This window comes from Colossoma macropomum, unplaced genomic scaffold, assembly GCF_904425465.1.
Source record: "Colossoma macropomum unplaced genomic scaffold, Colossoma_macropomum, whole genome shotgun sequence".
Lineage (NCBI taxonomy): Eukaryota > Metazoa > Chordata > Actinopteri > Characiformes > Serrasalmidae > Colossoma > Colossoma macropomum.
The window spans coordinates 31,468,369-31,496,026 of NW_023494805.1; the positions used below are offsets into that span (position 1 = coordinate 31,468,369).

At 39.2% G+C, this 27,658-nt stretch overlaps 1 protein-coding gene across 1 annotated transcript; it reads right to left on the reverse strand.

The window, feature by feature from the left end:
• Positions 1-1,774: 1,774 nt before the first annotated feature.
• On the reverse strand, positions 1,775-27,335 carry prmt5 (protein arginine methyltransferase 5). The gene is made up of 16 exons (XM_036597100.1): positions 27,203-27,335; positions 23,803-23,921; positions 19,970-20,055; positions 16,950-17,084; positions 16,538-16,650; positions 14,882-14,931; positions 14,593-14,756; positions 13,730-13,891; positions 11,291-11,368; positions 11,036-11,094; positions 5,728-5,850; positions 5,424-5,599; positions 4,472-4,675; positions 4,253-4,363; positions 4,107-4,171; positions 1,775-2,549 (listed from the first exon to the last, which is right to left on the reverse strand). Exons 1-16 carry the CDS (start codon positions 27,298-27,300, stop codon positions 2,397-2,399), a joined length of 1,896 nt encoding a protein of 631 aa, XP_036452993.1. The 5' UTR covers positions 27,301-27,335; the 3' UTR covers positions 1,775-2,396.
• Positions 27,336-27,658: the final 323 nt, after the last annotated feature.

Consider the following 27,658-nt stretch of genomic DNA (forward strand, 5'->3'; position numbering starts at 1 on the left):
TGTACAATAACGTCCAAATCCTTGAAATACTGAATTAATCTATCCATCTGTATATATCCATCTCTATATATTATATATATATATATATATATATATATATATATATATATATATACACTCTGCTGTGCCACATGCTTCAAGATTCCTTAACTGTGGTAAAATTACTGTTACATACGGTCTATGGCGACTAAATGCCTTGGCTTCCAGACACTATAAGTAACCTAGTGTATCGTAACGTACAGATTGTTCACTGCTTGTTTTGGGTTAAGCAGACCAACACAATGGACCTCCACGTCTAAATTTGCAGTCCATTAAACTATTTTCCTTCAGGCTTCGGTTTCTGTAGTCACCCACCGCCTTGTAGGATGCACTTCAGTTTGTCTGAAGGAAAGAACAGTGAAGGAAAACATTCTACAAGTTTTATACAGACAGGTGAACAGCACTGATATCAACTGCAAGAAATATTGAATAAGCTTATTTAAGAACACCAGTAACTGCAACAGCACGTTCAGTAATGGCTTGGATTCCCCATGTTGGTTGGTGTATGACTACACAATATTTTTGATTATTGTGACAAATTATGTCCCACTACATCACAACAACCTTTTCTGCGCAGATGGTGAACAGTGACCAGCTGTACGGCTTATTTCAGGGAGATCATATTTAGTCCTGTTTAACTGGCTTTGGCACAGTGCAGTATGTGAAACGATTAATTAAAAATTCTTTTAAAATTTGCCCTAAACTGAATCTTTTTTGGCTGTTCCAACATTTCAGATTTCAGAAAGAAAGAAATACTGTGGCTTATCATTTATTGTGAAAATTTGTCATGATATTTTTGGCATTTTCACCCATTTTCAACACAGAACCCATATTAAAACCATTGCTAAACATTTTTTTGCATGAAGAGTATGAATACATGTTTTTTTGGTACTTGCTGGTAATCTAAAGTTAAGCAGTTGTTAGTGTAAATGAGTATGATGTTCCTTAACAATTGTTACAATCTGATTTTAAATGCAGTGAATTAGCCAGTAGGGGTTCTTACAACTTAAACTAAGCCTGTAAATGGGAAAGTCTTACTAATATTTGAATGTAATCACTACAGTGCAATCACTGTAAAAAACAACAAAAAAGTTGATGCATTTAGTTATGTTCAGAGTCTGTTTTTCCAGGCTCAGCCACAACGTACATGTCAAATCTGTGGAAAACACGGTCTTCGCTATCTGATCTAGCTACTTTCTGCTGATATTGACCCAGTACTGATACCCAGCGATAGTGATATGCCCTCTCTACTAATTTCAGATGCGTTTACTGAGCGCCATCAAGCTGTTTCCCGACTCTTGGCGACCATACGGAGTGTTTCTCTAGAACACCCGGTCTTAAGTCTTCAGTCTTCTGAATGGCTGGTTCACAATTTCTCATGATGCATACATCCATCTTGTTTCTTGTTGTCCTCTTACTTTTTACCTTCAACTCTTCCACACATAATTGCCTTTTCCAATCAACTGGCTCTTCTCAGAATAAGTCCAAAATAAAAGAGCTTCACTTTGGTTTTCTGGGCTTTGAATGAGTAGAAAGCCTTGATTTGTTCAAGGATCCATTTGTCTGTTTCTTGCTTGTTTACTACCCAGCTTTGACATCCATAAAGAACCAGAGAGAAGATCATTGCCTGGAAAAATCACTGCATCTGAGGTTCTTGTCAAGCTCCTTCATCCTTATTCTACTGAGAGCCAATCTAGCCTGATCAAATCTTTTCAATGACGACACAAATCACTTATGAAATTGTCATTTTCTTTTAATTTACGGTATCTGACAATGGACTTCAACAGGGGGAAAAAAAACATAGAAGACAGTATGAAAAAGGGATTTTTAATGACACTACCAAATATGCTGTAATGATCTGATCTGGTAAGGGACCTCATACCATTCAGATGACCTATCTGCATGGCACAGAGGGCTGAGAGGGAGTATGAGTGTTTGGGTCCTCTAGATTTAAGGTTCTGATCTATTTACACTGTCGAAAAATACAGTGTGACTCCACTACGGTTCTAGAAAGGAGGCCCTTCAAGATACAGTATCTTTTATTTCAGTACTACAGGACTCAGAGTTGTTAGGAGTTTAAAGTGGAAAGAGGAGCAGGAAGCTGTGTGTTATTTTAATGGGTATTTTCAGATGTTAGACTGAACTTCCTGTTTGTAAACAAGTATAAAAAATTAACGTGTATGAAAACTGATCAAACCCGTGAACCCAGTAGGAGTGCACAGAAAGATTTCGATTTAAGTGCTACACTGTACATGTCAGTATGGATGTTCAGTTAAATAAGCTTCTCTCCTCCACTGCAAATCAGGACAATGTAAAAAAACAAAACAAACTAAACTAAAAAAAGTAACTGTGTTTCCCTATAAGCCAATAGTGTAGGACCGTCCTGCGGGGTTGTGGATGGCAGAGCAGATGGGCTCGGTGACGGCCCACTCGTACCACACCTTCTTCCCGTTGTTACACCTCCAGAACCTCACGCTCACGTCATCACCTCCAGACAGAGGGATGGGCTGCTACAGGGGGAACAGAGGAGAAAAAAAAAAGCCGTCAGCTTCATTCATTCACATTTTCAGTTTCTGCAAAGTACATTAAACATGAGATGTGTAACTGCACCTCATGCTGAGTATCAGGAGAAGGTACAACACCCAAAACCCTCTCCATCACAGGGCTGATACCACTTAAACAGGACAAACTGCTCAATACGCAGAACACAGCAAAACAGAAGCAGAAAGAAGAGCACCTGCAAGTACGCTGATGCCGTTTGTAGCCTCCATTTTCTTTAAATGACCAAAAAAAAAAATTTAAAAAAAGGACAGCCAGAGTGCGAAGTATAACCAAAAATAAGTTTACTATAAAAGTTGTCAGTTTAATTTGTCAAGTTTAAAGTTAAATAGTTTAAAGAGTGAAATTTACATTGTATACTTCTGTGAAACATGCGAATGTGAATTTATCAGAGTACTGCTGTCATTATCAATTACATTAGTAATCGAGATATTTACCATTGTTTTAAGAGTATCTGTTTAGACTTAGAGCATTCAGTTCCTTAAAAAAAAAAGGTCAATAAAATTGAAAAGCTTTCCACGGATTCTTCAAAAACACTAAAGCCAGACGCGCACCATGCAGTTTAGAGTTTGTTTTTAACCCCATCTTGCCCCTTGTAACAAATACTGACAATCTGTCAAACTGAAGCAAATTTTCAGGTCAGAAGCTTAACTGGTAGCAGTTCACGGCGCAGACGACCTGGTAGAGATTTAGCCGAGTCATCAGGGCCCTTCCGTTATTTTCAGACACTTATGACTAAAGGTATGTACAAGCCCTGAAGCAACAGATGGTTAGCGAATAAGTAATTCCGGCAATAACCAACATGAAGGAGGGCTGGTGGGTGACAGGGAAAAAAAAATAATAATAAAAAAAGGGTACAAAAGGGATATGTATACACCCCACAGGTGACGGCTGCTGAGACAGAGGAGCAGATGCACAAGTACAATTTCACTTTAGCTTGCCAGACCACAGCATGACTGCAGGTCTCACTGCAGAACAGAATGATATTAGCATTTCCCGTCCCCATATCCATCCACAGTTTGTGGTTTTGTGTGTGCTTAAAAGCAGAAATGTGGTCCAGCTTTAGCTTCTTTGTGCCACGTTCTAACAGATATTTAGGTGCTTTTTAAAGGTAAAATTTGTGTGTGCGACATGGAGTCTCTGCCTTATCGTCTCGTGTGTGCGCCCTCATGAAAAATGAGGGACAGACATTAAATGCAAGATGCTCTCCATTTTAGAATTCCTTTAGGATCTCTTACTGTATGTGTATTGAAGTCATGTAGGGTAGGCCCAGATTAAAAAAAAGACTATATAGAGAAGATCCAAAAAGGAATAAGTGCTAAATCTTTACCAGCGTCAACTTAATAATTTATATAACTGTTCCCAACCCAACCCAAATTAACATACTACAGAGAGATGGCATGGTATGCAGCTAGTTAGGAACAGAATTAGATGAATCAAAATAAGGGGTACGTTTGGATATTGTCTTTGCCTTATCTTAAACCTTTAGTCAAGCTAGCATCACTTACTTTGAGAGGGAAGAGGATGGGGAACCAGGAGAACATTCCTGGGGAGTGTGTCTCTGGCCTAATACCTGAAACACAAAGCAGACATTTAGTTTGCTGCTTCCACAACCTAATTCACTGCTGCTGTCCCTACAATGAGTGACACTTACTAAGCATGACGTCTTTGTACAGCGTGGTCTCGAAATACCCAGCGAAACCATGGAGCACCGAGTTACAGCCAACAGTGAAGCGCAGACATTGATATCTGTTATTGTTCATATCTGAGAAAGAGAAAGATACATAGATCAATATATAATTAGGGCAACTAATTATGCTAACAAATAAGAAGAAATATGTATTTGTATACTGGCAGGAACTGGATCTCTTACCTGAAGTGGGGTGCACAAAGGTAAAGCAGGGTTTGGGCTCAGCAAGCTGGTGAAAGTTGTGCAGTCTCACAACATACGGTGTCTCAAAGTGGGACTCCGGGTCCTTGTCCCGCTCCCGACAGCTTCGCACTTCATTATACAGCTTAGACGAGGACAGAGGGGCCAAAAATGAGGTGTAGGAGCAGGGAATACTCACTCCATCTTCTGCAAAAGAGAGACAGAGAAACTGGGATGTAACTGTGTCAAATGATTTTAAACATATACTGTGCTACGTTTGTTAGGGAAATACAAAATAAAGCAATAAGCCGTTGAAAGCCTTGATACATCAGAAGTAGTCCACTTTGATTGAGGCAGCAGTCATACAGGAATGGCTGGTCTTTTGGCGTTAGCCTTAGCCTGACACGGACACCAGACTGACGAGGCCTGGCTGAGGAGCTGCCTTGCTCAGACAGCACTACGGTCTTCCACCCTTGGTAGTACAACCAGCCGGTGTGGAGCGTGTCAACTGTAGTATTTTCCAAATTACAGCAGTGGGTTGACAGTCAGAGGCATGAGTACGAGACGCATATATGACAGAAATGACTTCAGAAATTTGACAAAGCCAACACTGGCTTTCTATTCAAATTTGCTGTTACGCCTTAAATGGCCCAGCAATTACATTTAAGAGCTTGTTCAGGTGACAGGATGTAACTGCTGTTCCACTTAAAGTGGAATGGAAAATTTGAACAGAAAGCTTTAGCTTTGTAGAAATTCAGAGCAGCGCTAGCAGCCTGTTAATGAAGTAATGTTCTTTTTTATTTGAGGGTCCCATTTTGTAGTGGAAGATTTCAACCGCCACCCATTGTAACTCAGTTCCAAAAGGCAAGGTAACCCTCGAAAACAAGGGGCAAGGGTAAAAAATAAAAAACGGGAATGGGCCCTAATCTACAAAAACGTCTGTGTTCCTCTGTACCTTTGAGAAAGTGCTGTGCTCCGTCAAGGCACTCAGGTGAAAGCTCGTTGTCTCCAAACGACCCTAAAAGCTCGCTGACGATGATGTCGGCTTTCTCTGGAGCTGCCCAGTCCCGCATGTCACATGACACAACAGTCACCTGATCTCCCCATTCCTCAAACTTCCAGTTCTCCAGGCTGAAAAAAGAGAAATCATTACTGTCAATGTTTCTGTGACATTTAACAAAAACAAACAAAAGAATGTGTGTAAGTATTTTTTTCAGGATTTACAATATACATATAAAATACATGAGAAACCCACGTACGTGATGACAGCATTGGGATTCTTCTCTACAGCGTACACGCGCAATTTTCTGTCTGCCTGTTTGGCGGCACGCAGTGAGGCATTGACCAGAGGACCACGTCCAGCACCTAGCACCATCAGCACCCTGATAAAGAGAGAGGAGTTTTTCAAAGTTATAAAGACAGTCACAGTGTAATATATATCACTTGTTAGCTGTAATTTGTGCTATTGGACTGCACAACAGTCCTAGCATAGAAGGCAGCAATATGCAGATGAGCTCTCCAACTGATCATGTTGTATTGTGTGCTGTGAGGGTCCTAATCAATCACAGACACTCCAGATAAGTGTGGATATGAAGAAAGGATTTTACACAACTTTTACAAATGTAAATAATTTGTCAAAAATGATGGTTTGTCTTTACCACTTTAGAACCGGCCTTCTTGCTGGTGAGAGGAAATACCAGGCTATCTTTAAAGCGTCACTACTCCTAAGTGGTGTGAGCTAGAGAGGCGTGCTTTTCCCCCCTTTAAACTACAGAAACAGTGCTAAAATACTAGCCCTAATTTGTTGGTGCAGGTCATTACCTTCCTTACGTAAACCTACAAAGTAAATGGGTAAAAAACATGGGTCCCATTTCCATTGTTCACAATTATCTTCATGTCACGTAATGTATAATCCACATTCTTCATTTGACTGTCTTTTGGTTAGGTTGTGCAAGCCAATCAGAGTGGGTATACACACACACACACACACATATATATATATATATATATATATATACATACATACATACATACATAATATATACATATATACACACACACACACACACACACATATACATACATACATACGTAATATATACATATATACACACACACACACACACACACACACACACACACATACATATATATATATATATATATGTGTATATATATATATATATACACACACACACACAATATATATATATTTCTTTCATACCTACAGACTTGTTGCCTTTCAGTCCCTGTTTTCAGTGAGGAATATAACATTTAATGTGAATTGTGCCAACAAGAAGAGTCCCCTTTACCCAGGTCATAGACGTAGTACAGATATAGTATTTTTATTTTTGAGGTATACAGTAATTATGGGTGTTAGAAAATTGAATATATATATATATATATATATATATACATATACACATATATATATATATATATGTATATATATATATATATATATATATATCCATCCTTTTTCCACACTGAAAACAGGGACTGAAAGGCAACAAGTCTGTAGGTATGAAAGAAATTCATAGTTTTTATTAAATTCCAAAAATTAGAAATTGTGAAATTAATAACTGAAAAAGGCTGGATAAATCTGAACAGAAATTAGAAAAATAGTTCCAATGAAATGTGCAAAAAAGTGCACTGGCATTAACAGAAGCTCCCCAAAGCAATAACAGTTTGTTTAAACACAAGAATCATCAGTTGCCTGTTGCTCTTTCAGAATCATCACTGACACACAAATAACTAACTTTGTCTTCACACATCACTGTAAAGCTGACTTTGACCATTTTGCACAACACAGTTGTCTCCTGGGACAGCAGCAGCTCAAAAACCTAGAATCAAACGTCCAATATACTCCTCTATTAAAACAGCTTTCAATTCTGACATCAATAGTTTTGGATTTCAATTAAAGTCACTGTGCGTGTGATTAATGTCACCCCCTGGTGGCACTTTCTCTGTTGGGTTTAAAATCTGACTGAACGGATCTGCTACGTTGTGTCATTTGCCTTCACATGTTTATATGAAGCAAAAGCTGCTTTTTAATGTCAGCTACACAACTCGACATTCCAAGAAGTCTATTTCTCAGCAAAAAAGCCCACATCAAAAAATGTTAGCCATTCAGGCATAATTATCTTGAACAGTGCTGAGCTGTAAATAGTCACATTGCTCTCCTTTGAGCACCGTGTGGAAACATTTAACATCACTCGCTGAAAATAACTCACATTCCTGTGACTAATCAGGACACTTAATCAGCTCCTTGATCCTGATGCAATAGGCATACAGATTGCAGAGAGAAAATTGTCAAAGAAAATGGTCGCAATTAGCAGATCATCACACCTAACAGCCATATCAGATCTGTTAACGGTAACAGCTTTGACACTTTTGTTAAGATTTTTTATTTTAAACGTACCACATATTTGGAACGATTTTTTAAAAACCTGTTATATTGTTCTATTTGTCACTATGAAGCCGGTGCAGAGTTGTGGTGCCCGTCTCATGAAGCATGTTCAACTTAAACAGGGATTCTGACTATTTTTCAGCTTCACAAACTCCTTTAGCTCCGGTTTAAATGGTCGTTAGGATTAATCCTCCTGCATATGCACATGAAAACTTGACATTTATGACGAAGAGTCGATCATTTTTCAAAATACACTGCCGTGTTTGTGCTTATTAGAGTAATAACAGCTTTATTGTTAATCACTTTATCTATATACAATGTTTCCTCCACTTGTTCTTTTTCATGTGAATGGCTCCACAAAACAGGCCGGAGGGTCCAAGAGCTGTTAATGAGCCATAAACAGCGTTTCACACAGCCAGGTTTCTTGCTTAGCCAGCTAACTTTTAGCTAAGTTTCACTGAGCCTTGTTTTTTTTTTGTCTCACAACAGTGGATCACTTTTTTGCTGGGCTACAACTTCAAGCCTAACCTGCTTCAGGGTTTACGATTTCAGATCGTAAACGGCACTTTGACCAATCAGGGTCTGTCTCTTGAAAGAACTGGCCCACAGGTCTTTTTTTTTCCCTTCCTGATATTCGTGGCATCAATCACATTAAAAATATTGCTTTTCAGCAGAGGTGACAATCACTCACGGATACTAGGGGTGCCAAGATATGCATTTTAATATTCATTTTTCTGTATGTGCTGTGTGTCGAACACAGGTAGATTTAATTTTATAAAATGTGTGTTATCGGGAATGGTTTCTAACAGAACCCATGATGTCTGCTTAGTGTACGTTGGGACAAAGCTTAAGTTAGCTTCTCATTGCCAGCTTCCTACCCGAATCTTCTGTTATACCTTAAATACTGCAGCCGTTATGTTTGCCCAGATGAAAATAAGAAGCTGAATTCAGCTCGTCTTCCGTGGATGATGGCTGATGAGCTCAGCTGTTTCGAAATGAAGAGTGCAAGCTTGTGCTGAAGTAAGAGAAGTTTTCCCAATTTTCATCCCCTGTTTAAGAACATTTCAGTTTCCCAGTTGATTGCAAGAGTTTGGGCAAAGAGTAGCAGACTGAACCGTGACATTGTGCCGATACTGAGCAAGCATCAAATACTCAATTATGCTAACTTATTTGTGAAGACTCACCCAAATGGGTCAGTAACCAGAGCAAGGAGAAAACAAGTCTCAGCGGCTCCTTCTCCACACAGGTAACAAGTGACAAGGTAACAAGTAACTCCACGGGGATGTTTATAGTTTCTAATAGCTAGTCAGTTGTAGTAGGTCCGCAGTCAGATGGGAGTGATTTAGCAATGTTAGAAAACGCCCTTTTACTCATATCAGCCAGAAGGCCTTCTCATCCAACATCAGTGCCTGACCTCACAGAGGCTCATTTGAATGAATGGGCAAAAATTCCCATAGACACACTCCAAAATCTTGTGGAAAGCCTTCTCAAATGACATTTTTACAGCCTCAAAAGGGGGTCTACCTCATATTAATACCTATAGTTTTGTAAAGGTGGCATCCAACGACTCATAGTTGTGATGGTCAGGTGCCCAAATACCTTTGGCCATAAAGTGCAGCAAGAATATTAAGCAATTATTAATAAGCACAAACATGGTGGAAGTGGTGGTAGTCGTTGCTTCATACAGCTGTAAATGCTTCACTTTCTACATATTTACACAATATAATTTCTTTTTCCATCTTTGAAAAACAAGCTGCTCAAAACCTCATGTTTAACAAGATTGGCTGTGTCACAAATGTCACTGTCATGTGTGCTAGAGGACTAATCACAGCTTGAGTTTCTCAACTTGGGTTAACAGGTAAACAGCTGTTAACAGCAGAGTGTATGAATGGTGCAAAGCGTGGAGTGGAGTGACCCGATTTTGCTCAGAGCATGGAGTGGCTTTTTAGAAAGTCGGAGCATCAGTGTTTTCCCCCCACACTCAAATCGTTCCACTACTGCTTCACCCAAAAAGCCAGTCCTTTTTCTACACTGACAACCTCTGCGTGACAGTCAACCATACACAACGTTTGTGCCGCAGAACTGTTCAGCAAACCTGTCGTGATTCTCACAGATCACAACAAAGTTCTACACATATTACACATTTAGGGTGTTTTCACACTAGAACTCTTTTTTCCAGACCCAGGAGCGCTTGCTCTGTGAGTTCGGTACGCTTGGTCAAGCATGAAAGCTGTTTGAGCTCGGGAGCGGTCCAGAAAATTGATCTCTGGTCCTCATGAAGTCCGTGGTCTGGGGTGCGCTTCCAGCAAACTCTGGTGTGGTCCACTGCATGCATGGAAGCCATCCCCTCCCTGCGCCATGTGTGGGGCTGCTTGATTGGTTCATTTTGTAACTTGACTGCTTCAGCTTATCGCATTACCTCCCTTTGCAAGTTTTGTGATGGTAGAGAAAAGGACTGTTGTGGACAAAAAAGCACCTGAGTGTATGTATTTAAGGAAAATAATACAAAGTAGTGAAAAGTACAGATTTGTACCTTTTCATAACCTAATGTTTTAAAACAGAACAATAAAATAAAAAGCCTGGAGACGAGACGGGGTGTGTGGAGTCAATACAACTTAGAAAATATAATTTCAATGGATTATGGTACAATTATGTTCCCTGACTAAAGGTACTGAGATGTACCCTTGAGGGTACCACCCCAGTGACAAGAAGGGTACTGCCCTAGTATCTTTATTTCTGAGAATGCACTCCACTCACATACTCTGGTTAACAGTCATCATAAGGTGCGTTTGCTGGGGTTTGTGAAGCTGAAATTTGGTCAGAACGCTGTCCAAACTGAGACAGACCCCAGGCTAGGCATGCATCACAAGTTGCCCTGATGATGTGGCTGGATAACAAGTGATCCAACGTTGTGAGACAGAAAATCCAAACTAAGCTTAAAGTCAGCAGGCTAAGCAGGAAACACTGCTTCATGAGACAGACGCCAGCTTGCTGGAAGCAGTGCATTAATATCCACAAGCTTCTATAGCATATTTTATGGTTATATTAGCTCTAAGAACAAATTAGTCTCAGGTGAGACTCACTGCATAATTAAAGCTTTGCAGCAAATTGGAAAGTCCTGGCAAGAGAAGCGTAAACATGAAAGTGGGAACACTTACTGTACATTAGTTTCTTTTTGCTCCTCTGGAACTCTGTCTAGCAGGCATTTATACACCGCCTGGAGAGAGAGCGAGCGAGAGAGCGCGAGAGAGAGAGAGAGAGATGAATTACTCAAATCAGTGGAGCGTTATAATACAGCCGTACCAAGAGCAATACAAAGATCAAAAACATTCACAGGCGTGATGCATGCGAATGGGAATGTACAAAGGAAAGACTGCAGCTGCCGAGCCACTGCGTTTCTCTGTTCTACTCACCTGCTGGTATTGCGAATACTTAATGGGGTCTTTTTCAAAAACCTCATACGTCTGAGACTCCAAATTGTCCATTAGAGGCTGAAAAGAGTAATAAAATAGTAAATGACAATAGTTAGAAAACATAAGAATGGGACATATGAAAGGGCTAAAACGGGGGGGGGGTCTGTTCATTCATGTGTAGAAGCAAAATTCCAGCTGATGTATTGTTTGGCCAATATTAACATTACGGGATTTTATCACCACAGATACAAGAGGCTCGTGATAAAAACACACCTCTAATATTGAGAAAACCATTCATGTGTGACGTTTACAATAGGTTCAGACTCATATGCCAGACAAAAACTGCTAACCTTTTGTTAACCATTACTGCCAAAACAATACAAGGACATGACAAACCTTTAACACGACGATAAAATCTTAGAGAACCTTCATGTGAAAAGAACTAGAACGAGAGAAATTGCTAAAAGAAATTATGAGCATCTGGGAATTTATATTATTTAAAAGAATGGTCTGGTGAACAATCAAATGTACACAATTTTTCACTTGCCCCAAATGTAGTCGGACTACCAAGCTTATTCAGTGTAGCACTAAAGCTATGAGAATAATGTTGCTAACAAACACCAAAAGTCAATAGTCACCCAAATCTTGTCTGTAATACAGAACTTGTCTCACCCAACTTAGACCACATTCAGCTCTTTAAGATCAGGCAGACATGCAGCATTTTAGACGCTGTACTGTAATTCAACTGCCTATCACTCGCATACATCACCCAAGTGACGTCAAGATACTACAGACTACGTTAACATTAATTTCTGTTTGTTTTTATAAATAACTGCTGAACATATATGGATCACACTTTATAATATCTGGCCCTTAAAAATAGAAACTTAATCCATATCTAATAGTTTGTTAATGATTGTTAATACTTATAATTGTTACTTATGCATTAGTAAGTGCCACCATTTGATTTATTAACCATTTACTTAGTGACATACAAATAATTAAAACACAATCTTTTCCATAAAGGTATTACATGCAAGTTTAATAACATATAGTCACAACTTTATATTAGGGTCCTATTCATGATTACAGCTTTAAAAAGAATATAATATTCCCTTAATAATGAGAGACTACACATTAATGAGACATTTTACGCTAAACTGTAATTAGCTACTTCATCATTTAAAGCAGGCCGTAGCAAATTCATTCATAATTGAGACCTTGCAGCGAAACGTGAGACATTTTTCGTAAAAATCATATAACCATGGCATGGCACTGTTTGATGCTCTGTGTTTTATTAAAAAGCCAAACCATGTAAAGCAATGGTTAAATGTTTTTTTTATTGGAGGGGCTCAATTATTTAGATTTTTTTTAAGCAACCAGGTAAATGCTTAATATTTCAAACTGTATATATTTTTATTTATGGGCATTAAATTAATAATGAATTATAAACTGCAATTGATGACTAGGCTTCTAAAATAAAAAATATTTACTGATTTTTCTTGTCCAAGTAAACAGCCAATTCAAATGGCAGCACTTTTTATTTATTTTATTTTTACGGCACAAATAATTAACTATCAGTAATAAATTATTCACTATGAACTAATAAGAAATGCTACGAGTCTATTATTATAAAGTCTTACTGATGTTCACAAATAGAACCAGAAGAAGAAACAGAATTGCTTGTAGCTGAGTCAGATTCTACAGGGAAGTCAAAATTTGGCACAACACCGGCAGAATGGTCGCCTGCATTGTTCAGCGTTCACAGTGAAACTTTTTATAGTGAGTCATACTGTGTCCTAAACCAAAACAACAAATCTGTGCAACCTTAACAAAGACCTGGATGTTTAAGCGGCTCGGGAGAAGATTTAGGGAAGTATTTACAGAAAAGATGTGTGTGACTATTGACCTCTAGTGTTTGTCAGCAACATTAGCCTTATAGCTCCAGCGCTACACTAAAAGAAGCAAAATCTGGGCACCAGACATGTCTTGGCTTACCGACTACACCTGATGTTAATGGACAAATGTTATAAATGTAATTTTTTTGTCAAACCATTTCTTTAAGAGCTCATGCAGTTTAAGAAATGTAACAAGTCACATTTTACAAATTCACAGTCGACAGCTGTAACACTGTTTAGCTCAATGCTTAATTTTGACCTTAGAAAATTATATCTATCAACATTATCAGCTGTTAGAATTTTTAGTTCCTTAGTACAGGGGTGTCCTCACAATCTTCCAGTGTGGGTGCAGGTTTTCGTTCTAACCAAGAAAATGTACACATGCCTGTGCTTGCTGGTCTCAGTCTTCAAACAGCTGAACAGTTGTGCTCCTGTTCGGTTGGAATGTAGCCACACCGGCCCTTTGTGGTTAAGAGTGGGCACCCTTGGCTTGAAATCAGTATCAGGACAACAGTCATATCAGTCGGGCCCTAATACACACCTGCAATGGTGACTGTAGGTAGTCCTCATAGCCCTTGGCAAACAGCTCATAAGCGTTGGGTGCTGGACGGTTCTGGTTGAGGTACTCCAGGTACTGCAGGTAGGAGCGGAAGTCTTTCTCGCTGTGGCGACTCGTGCCGGTGAATATAAACTGGGCCTCCAGCTGGACAGGACAAAAAGAAATTGGTTAACTTGGCGTGGACCAGCTGATTTCTATTAACATACTGCAGCATACTGTAAAGTTTTCAGAGGTATCCCAGGCATAGTTACAGGTGCTAGGCTATGAAGGACCAACTGGGTGAACCAATTTGCTACAGCGCCACCCTGAGGCAAACCAAAGATGCATCTCTAGTTAGTCAAGAATGCCAAAGGCAGAAGGTCGCCGATTGTGGGTGAAGCAACAAAAACAAACAAACAAGCATAACGTCACAATAGACCTCATTCACCAACCGTTCTTAAGAAGAAAAATCTTCTTAAAACCCACTTACACAGTTTTTATTAAGATTCTGACATTCACCACTGTTTTCTTATTTGGGATTTGTTCTTAGGTAACAACAGAATCTACACACACTCAAGAGCACAAAGGTGTGAACAGTTCTACGGTTTAAAACTCATCATGAAGCTGATGTAAATGTTTTCTTAGGACCTTTCTCAAGAACAAATTTAGGAAAAAACTTAGGAAGATATTGGTGAATGAGGCCCAATAAGTTTATTTTCAGGGACCCCTGCACAATTTTGACCCAGAGATGTTCTGGGGACCCAAGACATTAATTAGGCAGTCCTGGACCCCCCAGTACCCCTGCATTTCGCACCTTGCCCTTACCTCAGAATTCACATCATGAATCAGTAAGTTGGAGTGCCTACCTTAAAGAGGCGGAATATGATTCTCTGATGGGCTTTTGAGAGGACTGGAAATCCCTTCTTATTGGTCAGAAATATGCTGGTAGGAAGAATGGCAGCTTTGATTGGTTCCCCAAGCCACTTATCGATCACTGTGTCAGAGGGAATGTCTGCACCAATCTCGACAGCTTCAAGCAGATGGAAAAGATGGAGTTTAGAGACTGATAAAAGGGTAAATATGGAAATAGGGACTAATAAATGAATGATCATTTATTTTGTGTTGTCCATTTGTGTTCAAATTTGAAAAACTCACCTAGGCAAATCCTTTTGTTGTAGTCACAGAGTGTTCTGAATGAATGCCACCTAACACAGAATCAAAGGGGAAAGAGAAAATCCAATAACTGAACATGAGAATGTGCACTTAAAATGTACAGGAGATTTAGTTCTCAATCACGTCTGTGATATGAAGTCCAGTGGCAGACTGTGACTAATAATGCTAGGCTTTCAGTTCAAGGACATCATACCTCCATTTTTGTCCTTTTTAAGTTTGACATAATTTGAAAATGCCTTTACATTGTGTGTATATTTCATGAAAAAATGAAAAAAATGGCCCAAAATGACTTAGAAAAAAAGTCTGGTTCCACTGACTTACATTAAAAGTAATCTCCAAAATGGTTACTTTACAGGAGAGGATAAAACAATCTTTACTTTTAATGTAAGTCAATGTGACGAGATTTTATTCCAAGTAATATTGGAGCATGTCTATTGGTCCATTCATCATAGAATTAACATGCCAGAAAAACATATCCATCCATCCATTCATTCATCCATCCATCCATCCATCCATCCATCCATCCATAAAAAAGAAGAAACACACACTTCTGTGATAATGCCAATATCTGCTAGTACCCCTATGGGATTCTAGTAGTATGTTAGTATGTACACTGACATTTGTTTAAATGTTTCAAACTAAATATAGACATTTTAAGCCGTAACAGACATTAACACATATTTTACCATGCAGCAGCTGTACAGTGACTTTCAGTAAAGAGCCTTGTTACGGAGCAGCAGCTGCCGTTTTCCATTTCTTACAACTCACTGGAATTTCAGATTACCACTTGCATTCACAGTCAATGACGTATCTGGGATGTATCCAGAAGGCCAAAAGGAATGTCTTTTCCCATGAAACTGGCCCCACAAATGGTAAATCAAAACATGATTGGTTGATTATCTTGTTATTTTATCGAATGTGTAAAGCCTTTTGTACAGCTCCTGAAGTCCGAACCAATGGGAAAGCCTGTTTGGCTGTATGTACCAGATGCCACTGAAATAAATCCTTGCTGGACTATTTGCTTTGTGACGTTTTCAAAATATTAATTCTCCCCAAGAAAAATGAACAAACATACAAATGTTAACAACTAAAAAAAACTAAAATACTATTAGATGTATATAAATACTATAAATGCTACAATACTATAGAACATAAAGTAACTCAAATTCAACAAGTATTTGTAAACCTTTCACAGTATAGCTTACAACTGTTTTCAATAAAGCACAGTTAGTATGAAATTCAAACAAGTAATTCCCCTAGGTGTGTTACTGACATTACTTAGTGTGGAAGTTAATTAAAAGATATAATAAACTATAATGGGTTACACAATTCAAACGTCAGACAATGATCATTTGCAGTATATGCCACACTTAGTTATATTTGTTCTCCATCCCTGCTGCTCTGTCCTAATTACGATTTAATGACTGTTGCATATTGGCTTGCATATGATGGAACATAATTAGAAATACCAAACATACTTTTTCAGACAGTCCACATTACAATAAGATCTTATTTTCCCTCTTCCATTGCCATTTTCTTAGAATTGCACTTCTATATCATGACACTATTTACCTACTCAATATACTGCTTGATGTGTCATCTTCACTCTAAATGTCATCATATACAAAGCTTCCTCACCAGCCCCAGGTCTTCTCTTCATTGTTGCTATCATCAATTTGTTTCGAGGGCTCGTTCTCAATGAGATCTTCACGAGTGTCCTCGGGCGCCAGCAGGGGAACTCGGATCCAGAACTAAAACAGAGTAACAGATTAAAACGAAACAAACTTGTTCATAAATAACTAAAATGCAACACTTCATGAATCAGAGTGACACGGGCTTCTAATTATGCCTGTATGTTTATCAGTATATACTGGGAATGCCTTAGAGGCAGTTCAATCAGTCTTTAAGCATCTTGAAATATTAGGTAACAGCATCTACCTGCCTCAAAAGAGAACAGCTTGACAGCCGTGTAACTGTTACGACCGTGGACACAAATGAATGTCTAAGTTTAGAGAACACAGCTTTTGATCCCAAGTAGCTGTCCTCTCACCATGGAAGAGTGGTGTCCTGTATGGATGTGGTTGAGCAGAACTCGGGCCAGGTTGGCACACTGTGGACCCCACAGGGGGATCATGAAGGCTGGAAGCCCCAGATAGGCACAGAAATTCAGCTCCTGTACCAGCGCCTGCAGCAAGGATGCAGAGTTAATCATGAGTACTGCGCGGATCCAAACACAGACAAAAGCAGTCTTGCTACTTATAGGTTAGGAATGACGCCAACAGCTGGTCCCAGTTAGGAAAACATCAGACATTCAGACATCTGCTCTAAACAACTGCAATACCTCAGATGGAGTGGTGGGGTAGAAGTGGGCTTGATGTTTTCGCTTTAGCACCTGTCAGCTACAGCAAAGGATGAGCCCTCAATCTAAAGCCTTGTGCACACCAATATGGATACCTTTGTAAACGCTGTCAATGTCAAAAGATGATAGGAAAACGTCTATATTGAGCACATACCCTACTTAAGCCAGAGGTTTGATGTGTGGACAATTATTCAACGGCCCAATCCCATTTCTCATTTTTACCCCTACCCCTTATTTCTGAGTGTCTCCTTGCCCCTTGGAACTGAGTTACAATGAGTAGTGGTTGAAATCTTCCCCTATGAAATGGGACCCTCAAATAAAAAGAATATTGCTTCATTAACAGCTACTAGCGCTGCTCTGTAGGCAACCCTGCCAGTCTGCAGTGACAGCAGAGGAGAGTAAAGTTCAGCAACCTCGCTGTTGGACTTTAGTTACATTTGGGCATCATATGCTTTCAAAGAGGGGGTTTAAGACAATTTTTTATTATCGCCCACCGCTAATTCTTTGGTGATACGAAGCTGAAGTCAGCTATTCACCAGCTTCTCGTTCAAATTTTCCCGTTCCACCTTAAACGGAGCAGCAGTTACATTCTGACGCTTCAGGAGTCAGTACCGCTGGACTATTTAAGGTGGAACAGGTAATTTAGCTAGCTAGCTACCGAGATATCAGCATACTATTAGGGATTTTTTTATGCTTGTTATGAAGGACCATGAATGAAACGTCATTAAACTAGGACAAAACAATGGCCATCGTAATTTTTACGTAATTTTTAACATTTGTGAGTTTCTTAGATCGTTCGCGCAATCATCTTGCTGTTTTTTCTTTTTGCCTCTGAAAAACCTCTGTTTGGAGGGCCATGTAGCCCTAATACTTCAGCCTACCCCTCAACATGAATCGGGACACCCTACCCCTAGACATGAACGCGAAAACGGAGGGCAAAGGGCTAAGTGATAGGGGCGAGGGATGAAATGGGATTGGGCCAACACCTCCAATAATGTCAACGTCAACCAAAAATAATTCTTTGATTTTAATGATTTTCACTTTTGATGTTAAGTTTACATTTTCAAAGCGACGTCCAACCTAGAGAGAATGAACAACTCAACCCAAAAAGGTTGACACTTAATGTGGTACCTACGTGAGCATGTAGCGAAAGAAAAAGAACAATTACGGGAGAAAGTTAAACAGTAAAACCTGGGAGCATTTTCTTAAAATGAAGAATAATCACATACACAAGGCTGACTTAGCTTTTCATGGAGAAAGCAACATTTTAGCTTCAACCACCAGTAAAGAAACATGACGGTGTCGAGCAAGCAGTACAAATGAATGGACGAGGCTAAAGTGAGTACGGATGCGTTGTTTGTACCGTAACTGATCTGACAGAATGAGCTAACGTTACCCTAACAAATCACTAAATCTCAAGTTACATTACTATCCTTAGTCACTGGAAAATTCTCAGCCAGATCTGTTTCGGGTTAATGTGTTTAGCAGGCTACTTAAAAATCTATTGAACAGCTTGACCAATCACGGCATAACATACATTAGTAAAAAAAATAAAATAAATCCACGGGTCCTTGAAATCTATTCACACTCAATCAGTCTACTTAACCATTTTAAAATGTTAAATGATGCAGCAGCCTTAAGATCTATAATGTTAATCTACACATTTGTTACTATATCACACATGTTTGGCTATTGCTTTATTTACTGTAGCTCAAAAACAGACAGACTTAAACTGCTCTTTTTTTTGCTGTGGTGGTAATTTAGCTCTTGGTAAACAGGACATCAGTTTGTCAGAACATGGCCAAACATTTTATTACATCTCTTTACACTTACAGGTCACATTCAAGCCAATTAATCTGTTATTAATCAATTACTTCACATGAAAAATCAAATAAAATATATAAAAATAAAAACATTTGCATATCGAGGCTCCAAAACAAAGTCAGACTGCGTTACTTTGGGTGGACAAAAGTAAAGCTATTCTGCTTCTTAACTAAAGAGGGGAGTCAAAGCCAGAAAAGCACTGGATGTCTTATTACAACACATACAGAAACATTTTAGTGTTTTTCACAGAGCAGTGATCATGTGAAAACACCATTTCAGTATTTCAAATAAACGAATCTTCATATGCAGCCATATTAGTGTGTGTGATGCTTAAAAGATTCCAGTCTTCTTTAATGAACTTTCATATTACAGGAATGAGGGCACTTTTAAATATAAAATATACAGATTTAGATCAGAGGTGTCAAACTCAGTTCCTGGCAGACCACAGTTCTGCACAGAGCTGTCCCTGTTCCAACACTTCCGCTGTGTTCCAAAAGCTAGGCTCTATTTCTAGACCACTGTGTCACTGAAGGCTGTTCCAATCAGACGGACGCTGTGAATATAGCTGAGAAATGCAGCCTACATTCTGACAATGTTCAAAGGTGCTACTCGAGTTTCTGCCTCATGTCACCCAAAATCTTTCGTACACCTGTCTGACCCAAAGAGAGCGCATGCCTGTGGATGCAATCAAGTACTACGTCAAAATGGCCAGTAAAATGTATATCTTTCTTTGTCGCAGCCTCGCTTCTGGAACGCAGCTTCAGAATTCAACTCACAAAGGCTTGCTAATTATCAGATTGCTGAACAGGTGTGTTTAATGAGGTAGAACACTACACTGCAGAGCTGTGCCCCACACGTGATTTAGATGATGGGAAGTTTTAACTTACTGCCTCTGAATTCCTGCGCTCGGTGGTCAGTTCGGAGTCCGTCTCTATCCATGGTGAAAGCTTTCCCACAATCAGAGTGTTCCAGTCTGGTTTAGAAAATACAGGGGTGATAAAACACTGAATACAACTGATCAATAACGTCTACACATTAATAAGCTAACTTGATGCAATTTACAATAAAGCCTTCTAGTTGCTGTCAATATGATGTTTCTTTTGGAAGTAAACGTTCTTTGTTTTATTCTTTTACCCTTGTTTTGTGGCGTTTTACAAGTCGCACTACAAAACTTTACAGGAATATAGAATCAATATAGTAACATTGCGGTTGTGCTTTTTGCAGATAATCACATACATATATATATATATATATATATATAGCTTTAGTGGTGTATATATATATACACACACACATACATACATATATACACACACACACACATACATATATACACACACACACACATACATATATACACACACACACATATATATACACACACACACACATATATACACACACACACACACACATACATACATACATACATACATATACATATATATATATATATATATATATATATATATATATATATATATATATATATATATATATATATAGAGAGAGAGAGAGAGAGAGAGATATAAATAGATACATAGATAGACATACATATATAGCCACCACCAAAGCAAAGGCCTACCAACAACCAGGCCTATCACAGCAACACCTTAGCAATCACCTGCAATTCCTTACCAATGATTGTCCACGAACGTTCCCCCTCTACTTCTTGTTACCACTCAAATAAGTACAAGCATAAGATTATGTGGTTGCACGGTTTAATCTCAGAATCCACAATCTCTCCTCTTTACAGGACGCAAGATTGTGAGATTCTAGGAAAAAGCCTAATGTACTGTGGGCTGGAAATCCTCTCTCTTAATGCAAAGCAACGCTGCTCTAAAATGCTCTTTTCTGCTAATTATGAACACTCACTTATATAAATAAACTGACCCGCATGGCTAGAACAGTCACCGATGCCTGCCCCTGCATCATGAGTCAGTGAAATACTGTGATTTTCAAAGTTCAGGAAAGGTTAGTGGCCAAGCTTTCAAATTATCTTTATTTGCCCCCCCCTCAAATGTTTAATATATTTCAGTTTAAAATATGTTTATTTTTCAATATGCAAAACTGTTAGTCAAAACGTCTGTTTTCTACACCCACATGAGCGTGCTCAGCATATCCGCAAAAGCTCACGCCTCATGTGTTACAAAAACCAACGGTTACAGATGGGTGGTGAGATACTTATACATTTCTGAGAGTGACTTCCTCACAAAAACTCCAACATATTGTCATTACAAGCAAAAAAAAAGGACAGAGTGTGTCTGCGTGAGCAAAAATATGAGTTGCCGCTAAAAAGTCTTTAAATGCCAGTAGCTGCAGTGCAGTGTGCAGCAGAGCCTGCTACCGTTATTCAGCTTATAAAGCAGACATATTGCTTCGTTCACTGATATATCTCATTAACTGCTAAGTGTATTAACTGTGTCAGCCAAGCTGTTTGGAAAAAGAAGTCGGCGTAGCCTTTAGATGTGACTACAGCTCCACTGTGATTGTGCTACAGATCTCTGCTGCAATCCATGTCTAAACGTTTAAATGTAAACCTCTAAGACTGACAGCTCCAACTGGTATCACGCCAACGGCAGAAGTATTAGTCAAAAAAGAAAATTAAAATGGAAAAAAATGAACAAATCCAGTCTGACTGTCATGAAGCCAATCTGGTCACGACTGTGTACAATGAGTGGACCTGGGGTGGCATTATCACTGCTATCATATCGCTGTTGACGGAAGAAAACCCACACTTCTTTCCAAGTAATTTTGGGCCGTTTCTTTTCGTCCATTCATCATGAAATTTACACACAACATAAAGGGTAACAGGTATTTTCAAATTATGTCAAAAACCGAAAAACATCAAAAATGGAAATACGAGGTTTTCTTCCGACAACAGTGATAAGCTAGCCGCAGCATGTACACCTGCATTTAACATCACCAGCATTTAACATCAAAAAGGTTTGGTGTTTCACTCTCTATATTCCACAGTTCCTGCAGTCATATTTGTGCTTTCGGTACATTTTTAAAAATAAACCCATATGTAAATAATCAAACTGTGCCGCGTTTTCTAAAAGCATCTTCACGTTAAGATCATCTTAACTAGTAGAGAGAGCGTTCAAGGTTCAGTTCATGCTCGCTCTACCACTTAACACGGCTGTGCTAATATGCTGTCAGGAAACCCAGCCCTGAACTGTGAAACGTGAGATTTCATCATGCACTCAACTGCTTTCTAAAGGAATGTAATGAAATCCTTGGGAGGTCAATGATATACACCCCTATCGTTAACAGCAAGCCATGACAACAACTAGCAACGAGTGTGGTCTGCAACTGTAACTGTCTTCATTATAACAACAGGAATCTGGAGATTCCTGCAAAACTTCTTAGTTATGGGATGTGTCTGTAGATGCACCAGCACTGGTGTTCCTGAAGCATCATGACAGTCGACTGCAACATAACTGGTTATAAGTGCTAGGACTGCAACTATTCAGTATGTTTGTTTTTGAATATTCTATTAAATATTCTATGGGATTAAGGAAAACCTCAGATATGTTTCACTTTAATGACATTTTATTATTGTTCTTTATCGTTATTTATTACTACTACTACTACTACTACTACTACGCTGGAATCTGTTCATTTATTTTCTTTAAATCTATGCTGTTTAATGAAGCCTAGAAAAGGCCACAAGGTAATGAAAAACATCATTGATGAACAAACAATTACTGTCATAGCAAATAACATAAAATGCTTATCAGGAAGATCCTGTCCAATCTCACCAGATTGCTGAGTGTAATCAGAACGCTCTTGTTTATTCTTGGACATAAATGCAGTGGAGCAGTGGTTTTCAACGTAGTGGCCACGCCCCCCCATTGGGCCAAGCTGATAACACTAGGGTTCTGTGACCAGTCATTTTTATTTATTTTATTTAAGTGCAATATACATAAATTAACATATAATTTTTTTTTTTTGTTACAATATACAGGCGTTTAACCAAATCATTCATATGGCGGTTATTTAGGTCAAGCTCTGATTGCAAAATATCCTATATTTTCAATGCAAGTCAATGTTTTTCTTTTTGAGAATGGATAAATGGCTACAAACCGAAAAATTAAAGGTGTTTTTGTGTTTATCACACTGTGTGTTTATACAGACAATAAAAAGACATCGATTATACAGACAAGTGAAATTCAATAGGCTGCATTGATTGTGCTCTATTTACATGCATTTGAAATGATCGTTTGTGGGGGCTGCAAGTTAGAAAATTTTGGGAACAACAGTCCAACGCTGTAGGAAAAGCATTCAGACTGAACTGAGTGATTAAAACGGACATTTTCACCTCAAATTAAATCTGTAATACAGACAGGAACGGAGCCACGACCTCTGACCACTGAGCAAATTTCCCCTTGGATGATGCATTTGAGGCGCATGGTTTCATAAAACAGTTCTAAGTATTGGTAAATCAATATTAACAAGTACAACAATATTAACAGTACAAGAGTCCAGTATTACCAATTTAGTTTAATAATTTAATTATGTTACTTCTCTGCTACCCTTTTGGAGACAGGAATGTCAATTTACAAACCGTAGGATAATGGTAGGATACTTAGGTACTGAAATTCAACACTGAATGACAATTTTTCAGTGCATCACAGTGATACAGTGATATGGTCATGCTCTAAAGTACTGAACTTCTCCTATTAAGGAGCTGGGCCAGCCCAAGGAGTGATCTCACCTCTACCACAGAGCAGCAGGTCAGAGCGCGTCTGAGCTCCTGGTCTGGCCTTAGCAGGGTCCAGTTCATACTCTCTCCGGAACCGTGGATGAAACAGGGGCATGCACAGGAAGTCAAAACTGTGGGGGAAAAAAGGACCACAATTTTATTTGAACACAGCACGAACAAAGAATAAAAGGTCACCCCTAATGAATAAAGCGCATGTGGATACACACTCACTGTCCGTCGTATTAGAAAAACCAACCTTCAGCCTCCAGTGGTGCAGAAATAGTCCAGGGCGTCCAATCATATTCGCAAAATGCTGGTGTGGCTGCAAGGTTTCATTCCAGCAAAGACCAACTGAGGCCAGCCGATTTAATGAGTGGAATCAGGTGTACTCCTGCTTTGCTGGAATAAAAACCTGCAGCCACACTGGGCCCCCTGAGAATAAGACTGGACACCCCTGCTGTAGCCCATCTGTTGTCATGCACAATTTGTCAGCTGCCCTCTACCCTACTCATCATCTGTCAATTTCTGGCCACAGGACCACTGATGATCACATATTATTTGGGTTTATACACATCACTGCTAGACTAAAGCTAGTACTTTACCCAGTAACACCCAGCCAGGAGCGGTTCTGTGGTCAGAAATTGACCGCTGATGATGGCTAGAGGATGGCTGTTTCAAATAAAGTGGCCATTGAGAGAAATGTATGCAGAAGGCCTCTCTGCTGCACTCCTTGCACTGACAATAAACATATAACTCCAAAACTATACAGTTACTTTAAAAGGGAATCAAAATTTCAGCAAAATTTAATGTCTCTTCAAAGACACCTCACAGCAATCTATTACTCAATATTGCTACAAAGATGCTGCCTGATGCCTGAGACATTGTTTTACAATAGTTTTTTGATAAACTTTAGGCTTGAAACGTGTTTTCAACCCATTCATAGTGGAAAGCTACATCACAGGGTTTTCTAAGATAAAACAGAAGCAAAGGAAACACACTGTTTCAGATTTACCACTACTTTATAATCAACATTACAGAAAGAAACTCAGAAAACACGTAGGCTCACTGTTGTTTTAAGGTAGTAAATAAAATGGCTACATTTACATTGTAGATATTGGAATCTCTGGCTCTTATCAGCATCACTGTAAAGAAAACGAGTCGATGTTTCTCTACAATGAATCATTTCACATCAAAACACTTTGTATACAATTCAATAATTGAACTATACAGAAATTTTGCTTAGAAGTATCATTAAAATATTCAACAACCCAACATGTTATCCCAGTTGCTCAAAAGCAGCAATGCCACCAGGCATAACCTCCTGTAAAGTGGCCCACTTTCCCAAAAGCTTCCTGAGATCATTCTAGATCAGTGGTGCTCAATCCTGGTCCTGGAGATCTGCAGAGTTTAGCCCTAACTTTCAACCCTAATCTAACACACCAGGGGCCAGATTCACAAAAGCTTTCTTAAGATAATCTTAAGAGAATATTTGAGAACTTAAGTTTTTTCCAATGAGGATTTTTTTTCCTGCTGGCTGTTTCTTCCACCATTACCTCTAGTTATTGTTGGCATTTTTTTTTAAAGCTTAGTTTGATGTTTTTCCTCTATTTCACTCCTCTGAGCGGATTAAACTAAATAACAGAAATAACAGTTAACACAAATTCAATATCTATCTCGCATCGTTTATGGCACATGGTAAAATGTAACATAGCCTACATAAGAAAACAATGAAGATTTTCTTAAGAAAATCTTTTAAAAAATCCTCACTGGAAAATATGATAATTGTGGGGTGATAGATGAGGATGGGCAGGAGCAGCAGCCGTGATAAATTTAGATGCGTCAACTCTTACTGTCTAAGATGAGGTTCTATCGTAAGGTTAAGAAAACTTTTAAGAACATAATATTTATTTTCAAGAACACCACTTGTTCTTTGAATTAATCTTAAAAAAAAAGCTAATAAAATAAGATTCTTGACATGTTATTTGAAGAATAACAATTTCTCGTAACTGTTTTTCTTATAAATGAAAGAAAAAAAAAAAATAATACACATTTAAGAAGATTTACTTTCTTAAGACGCTTTCGTGAATCCGGCCCTTGTTCCATGTAACGAAGGCCTTAAGGAACATGCGAATGTTAGAGCCAGGAGTGCTAGGTATTCCGAACTCTCCAGAACCAGGACTTAACAATCCTGTTCTAGATCATCCTAGCTGGTAAAGAGTGAGTTCAATATGGTGCTTGCTCTATCATTAGATCCTACATTTTTATTCTCTCTGGGGTCCAACCAACTGTGGTTTTATGTACCAAAAAAGGCCATTTTCCAACCTCTCTTTATCCCTTAGAATTAAAGAAGCTGTTTATGTTACTTTAGCTTTAACACTGATATTTAAATGGCCTTTGTTCTGATTGGCCTCATTCAAAAAAGATGGTCTGGGCTGAAACACTCCTTATAACTTCAGCGTGAGTGGGCGGGGCTAAACTGCTGTAAGCTGCATAGGTGGATATATATATATATATATATACATATATATATATATATATATATACACATATACATATATACACATATATACACACGTGATGTCACAAAACCAAAAGTTTAGTTGGTTTTGGTGGTTCAGTTTCTATATGGGGCGTGAACTGTATATTTTGAAACAACACGTCTTACACACTACAAACTCATTTAAAAAAGCATTAAATGTTTGGGTTTCCCGTAATATGGGCTCTTTAACTATAACGTTAAAGACGTCCACATTACAAACGACAAGCAGGTTATGAATAAAATAAAATGAAGACCGTAGCGCGAAAACTGCAGCTGTTCAAACTGAGTCACTGAACCAGGCTGATGTTAGCGATGGACCGCCCCTCCATTCAGCCTCACATGGTCCACGTTCTTGAACTGAGGATCGTTTGGGGGGGGGCTCACTGTAGTGATTAATACGGGCTACCTTTCAAAAAAAGGGGGAAAGATATTTTAAACCCACCTCTGACCGCGGCTGTCAGCGTGAGAGACTCGTACTACACACGAGCCGCCTTAATATTCAACGTTAGGACCCAAACAACGAAGCTAAAGTTGCCTTTTATTCGAATTTTGCGTTCCACCTTAAATGATACGGCAGTCACACTCTGGCTGTGCAGGCGCCATGCGGCCACTGCTGCACTACTTAAGGTGGAACGGAAAATTCGAACGAGTAGCCTCGTCCCCAAACAGCAAGCAGTGCATTCTCTAGCCTCCAGACCGGACTGGCTGCTAGCAAGAAAGCTAACTGTTAACTAGTGAAAAGCTACAGCCCGTCTGTGTTCATCACGTGTAGTGACCGAGCTGCGCGAGCTTGGCTCTAAATTCTGCCTCGTTTCGGCGGTTAAATCTAAATAAACCGGCGGAATGACAGCGCTGGACGTTCCGACCGCTTACCCGAGTTTGGCGACCGCAGCGAGGGTGTCCGCCACCTCGGGAACACAGCTTATATCTCTCCCGCAGGAGACCCTGCTCCCCGTGCTGGCAGACGCCATCGTTTGTAGACGAGACGAGGAGGGAAAATGAAAGAGAGTCGGCAGCTATAGTGAAACGGCAGACATTTTGGCTCAACGAAACGTTAAGACCGCTAGCGGCGGGCAAAGGCCTCCGGAGCCGAAATGGCGGCCACAGGGAGAGCGGTTTCCTCGTTGCAAAGTCCCGCGATATTTGAAGGCGAGATTAGCTCACGCACAGGAGGGACAGAAAAAACGAACGCGAACACAGGCTACATCTCAAATGGCTCCCTACCGCCTGTTTAGTGCACTATGTGAGTTATGAAATTTTGGCTTTTGCATCAAAACAGTGCACTATTTATCAAGCAGGGAATTGTGCTCACATTACTGAATCCCAAAT

Coding starts and splice junctions, on each gene's coding strand:
- prmt5 (XM_036597100.1), bottom strand. CDS start 27,300: ATGGCGTCTGCCAGCACGGGGAGCAGGGTCTCCTGCGGGAGAGATATA. Junction 14,757..14,881: donor CAACAAAAGGATTTGCCTAG/GTGAGTTTTTCA, acceptor ATCTGCTTGAAG/CTGTCGAGATTGGTGCAGAC. Junction 5,600..5,727: donor AATCCCAATGCTGTCATCAC/GTACGTGGGTTT, acceptor CTCTTTTTTCAG/CCTGGAGAACTGGAAGTTTG.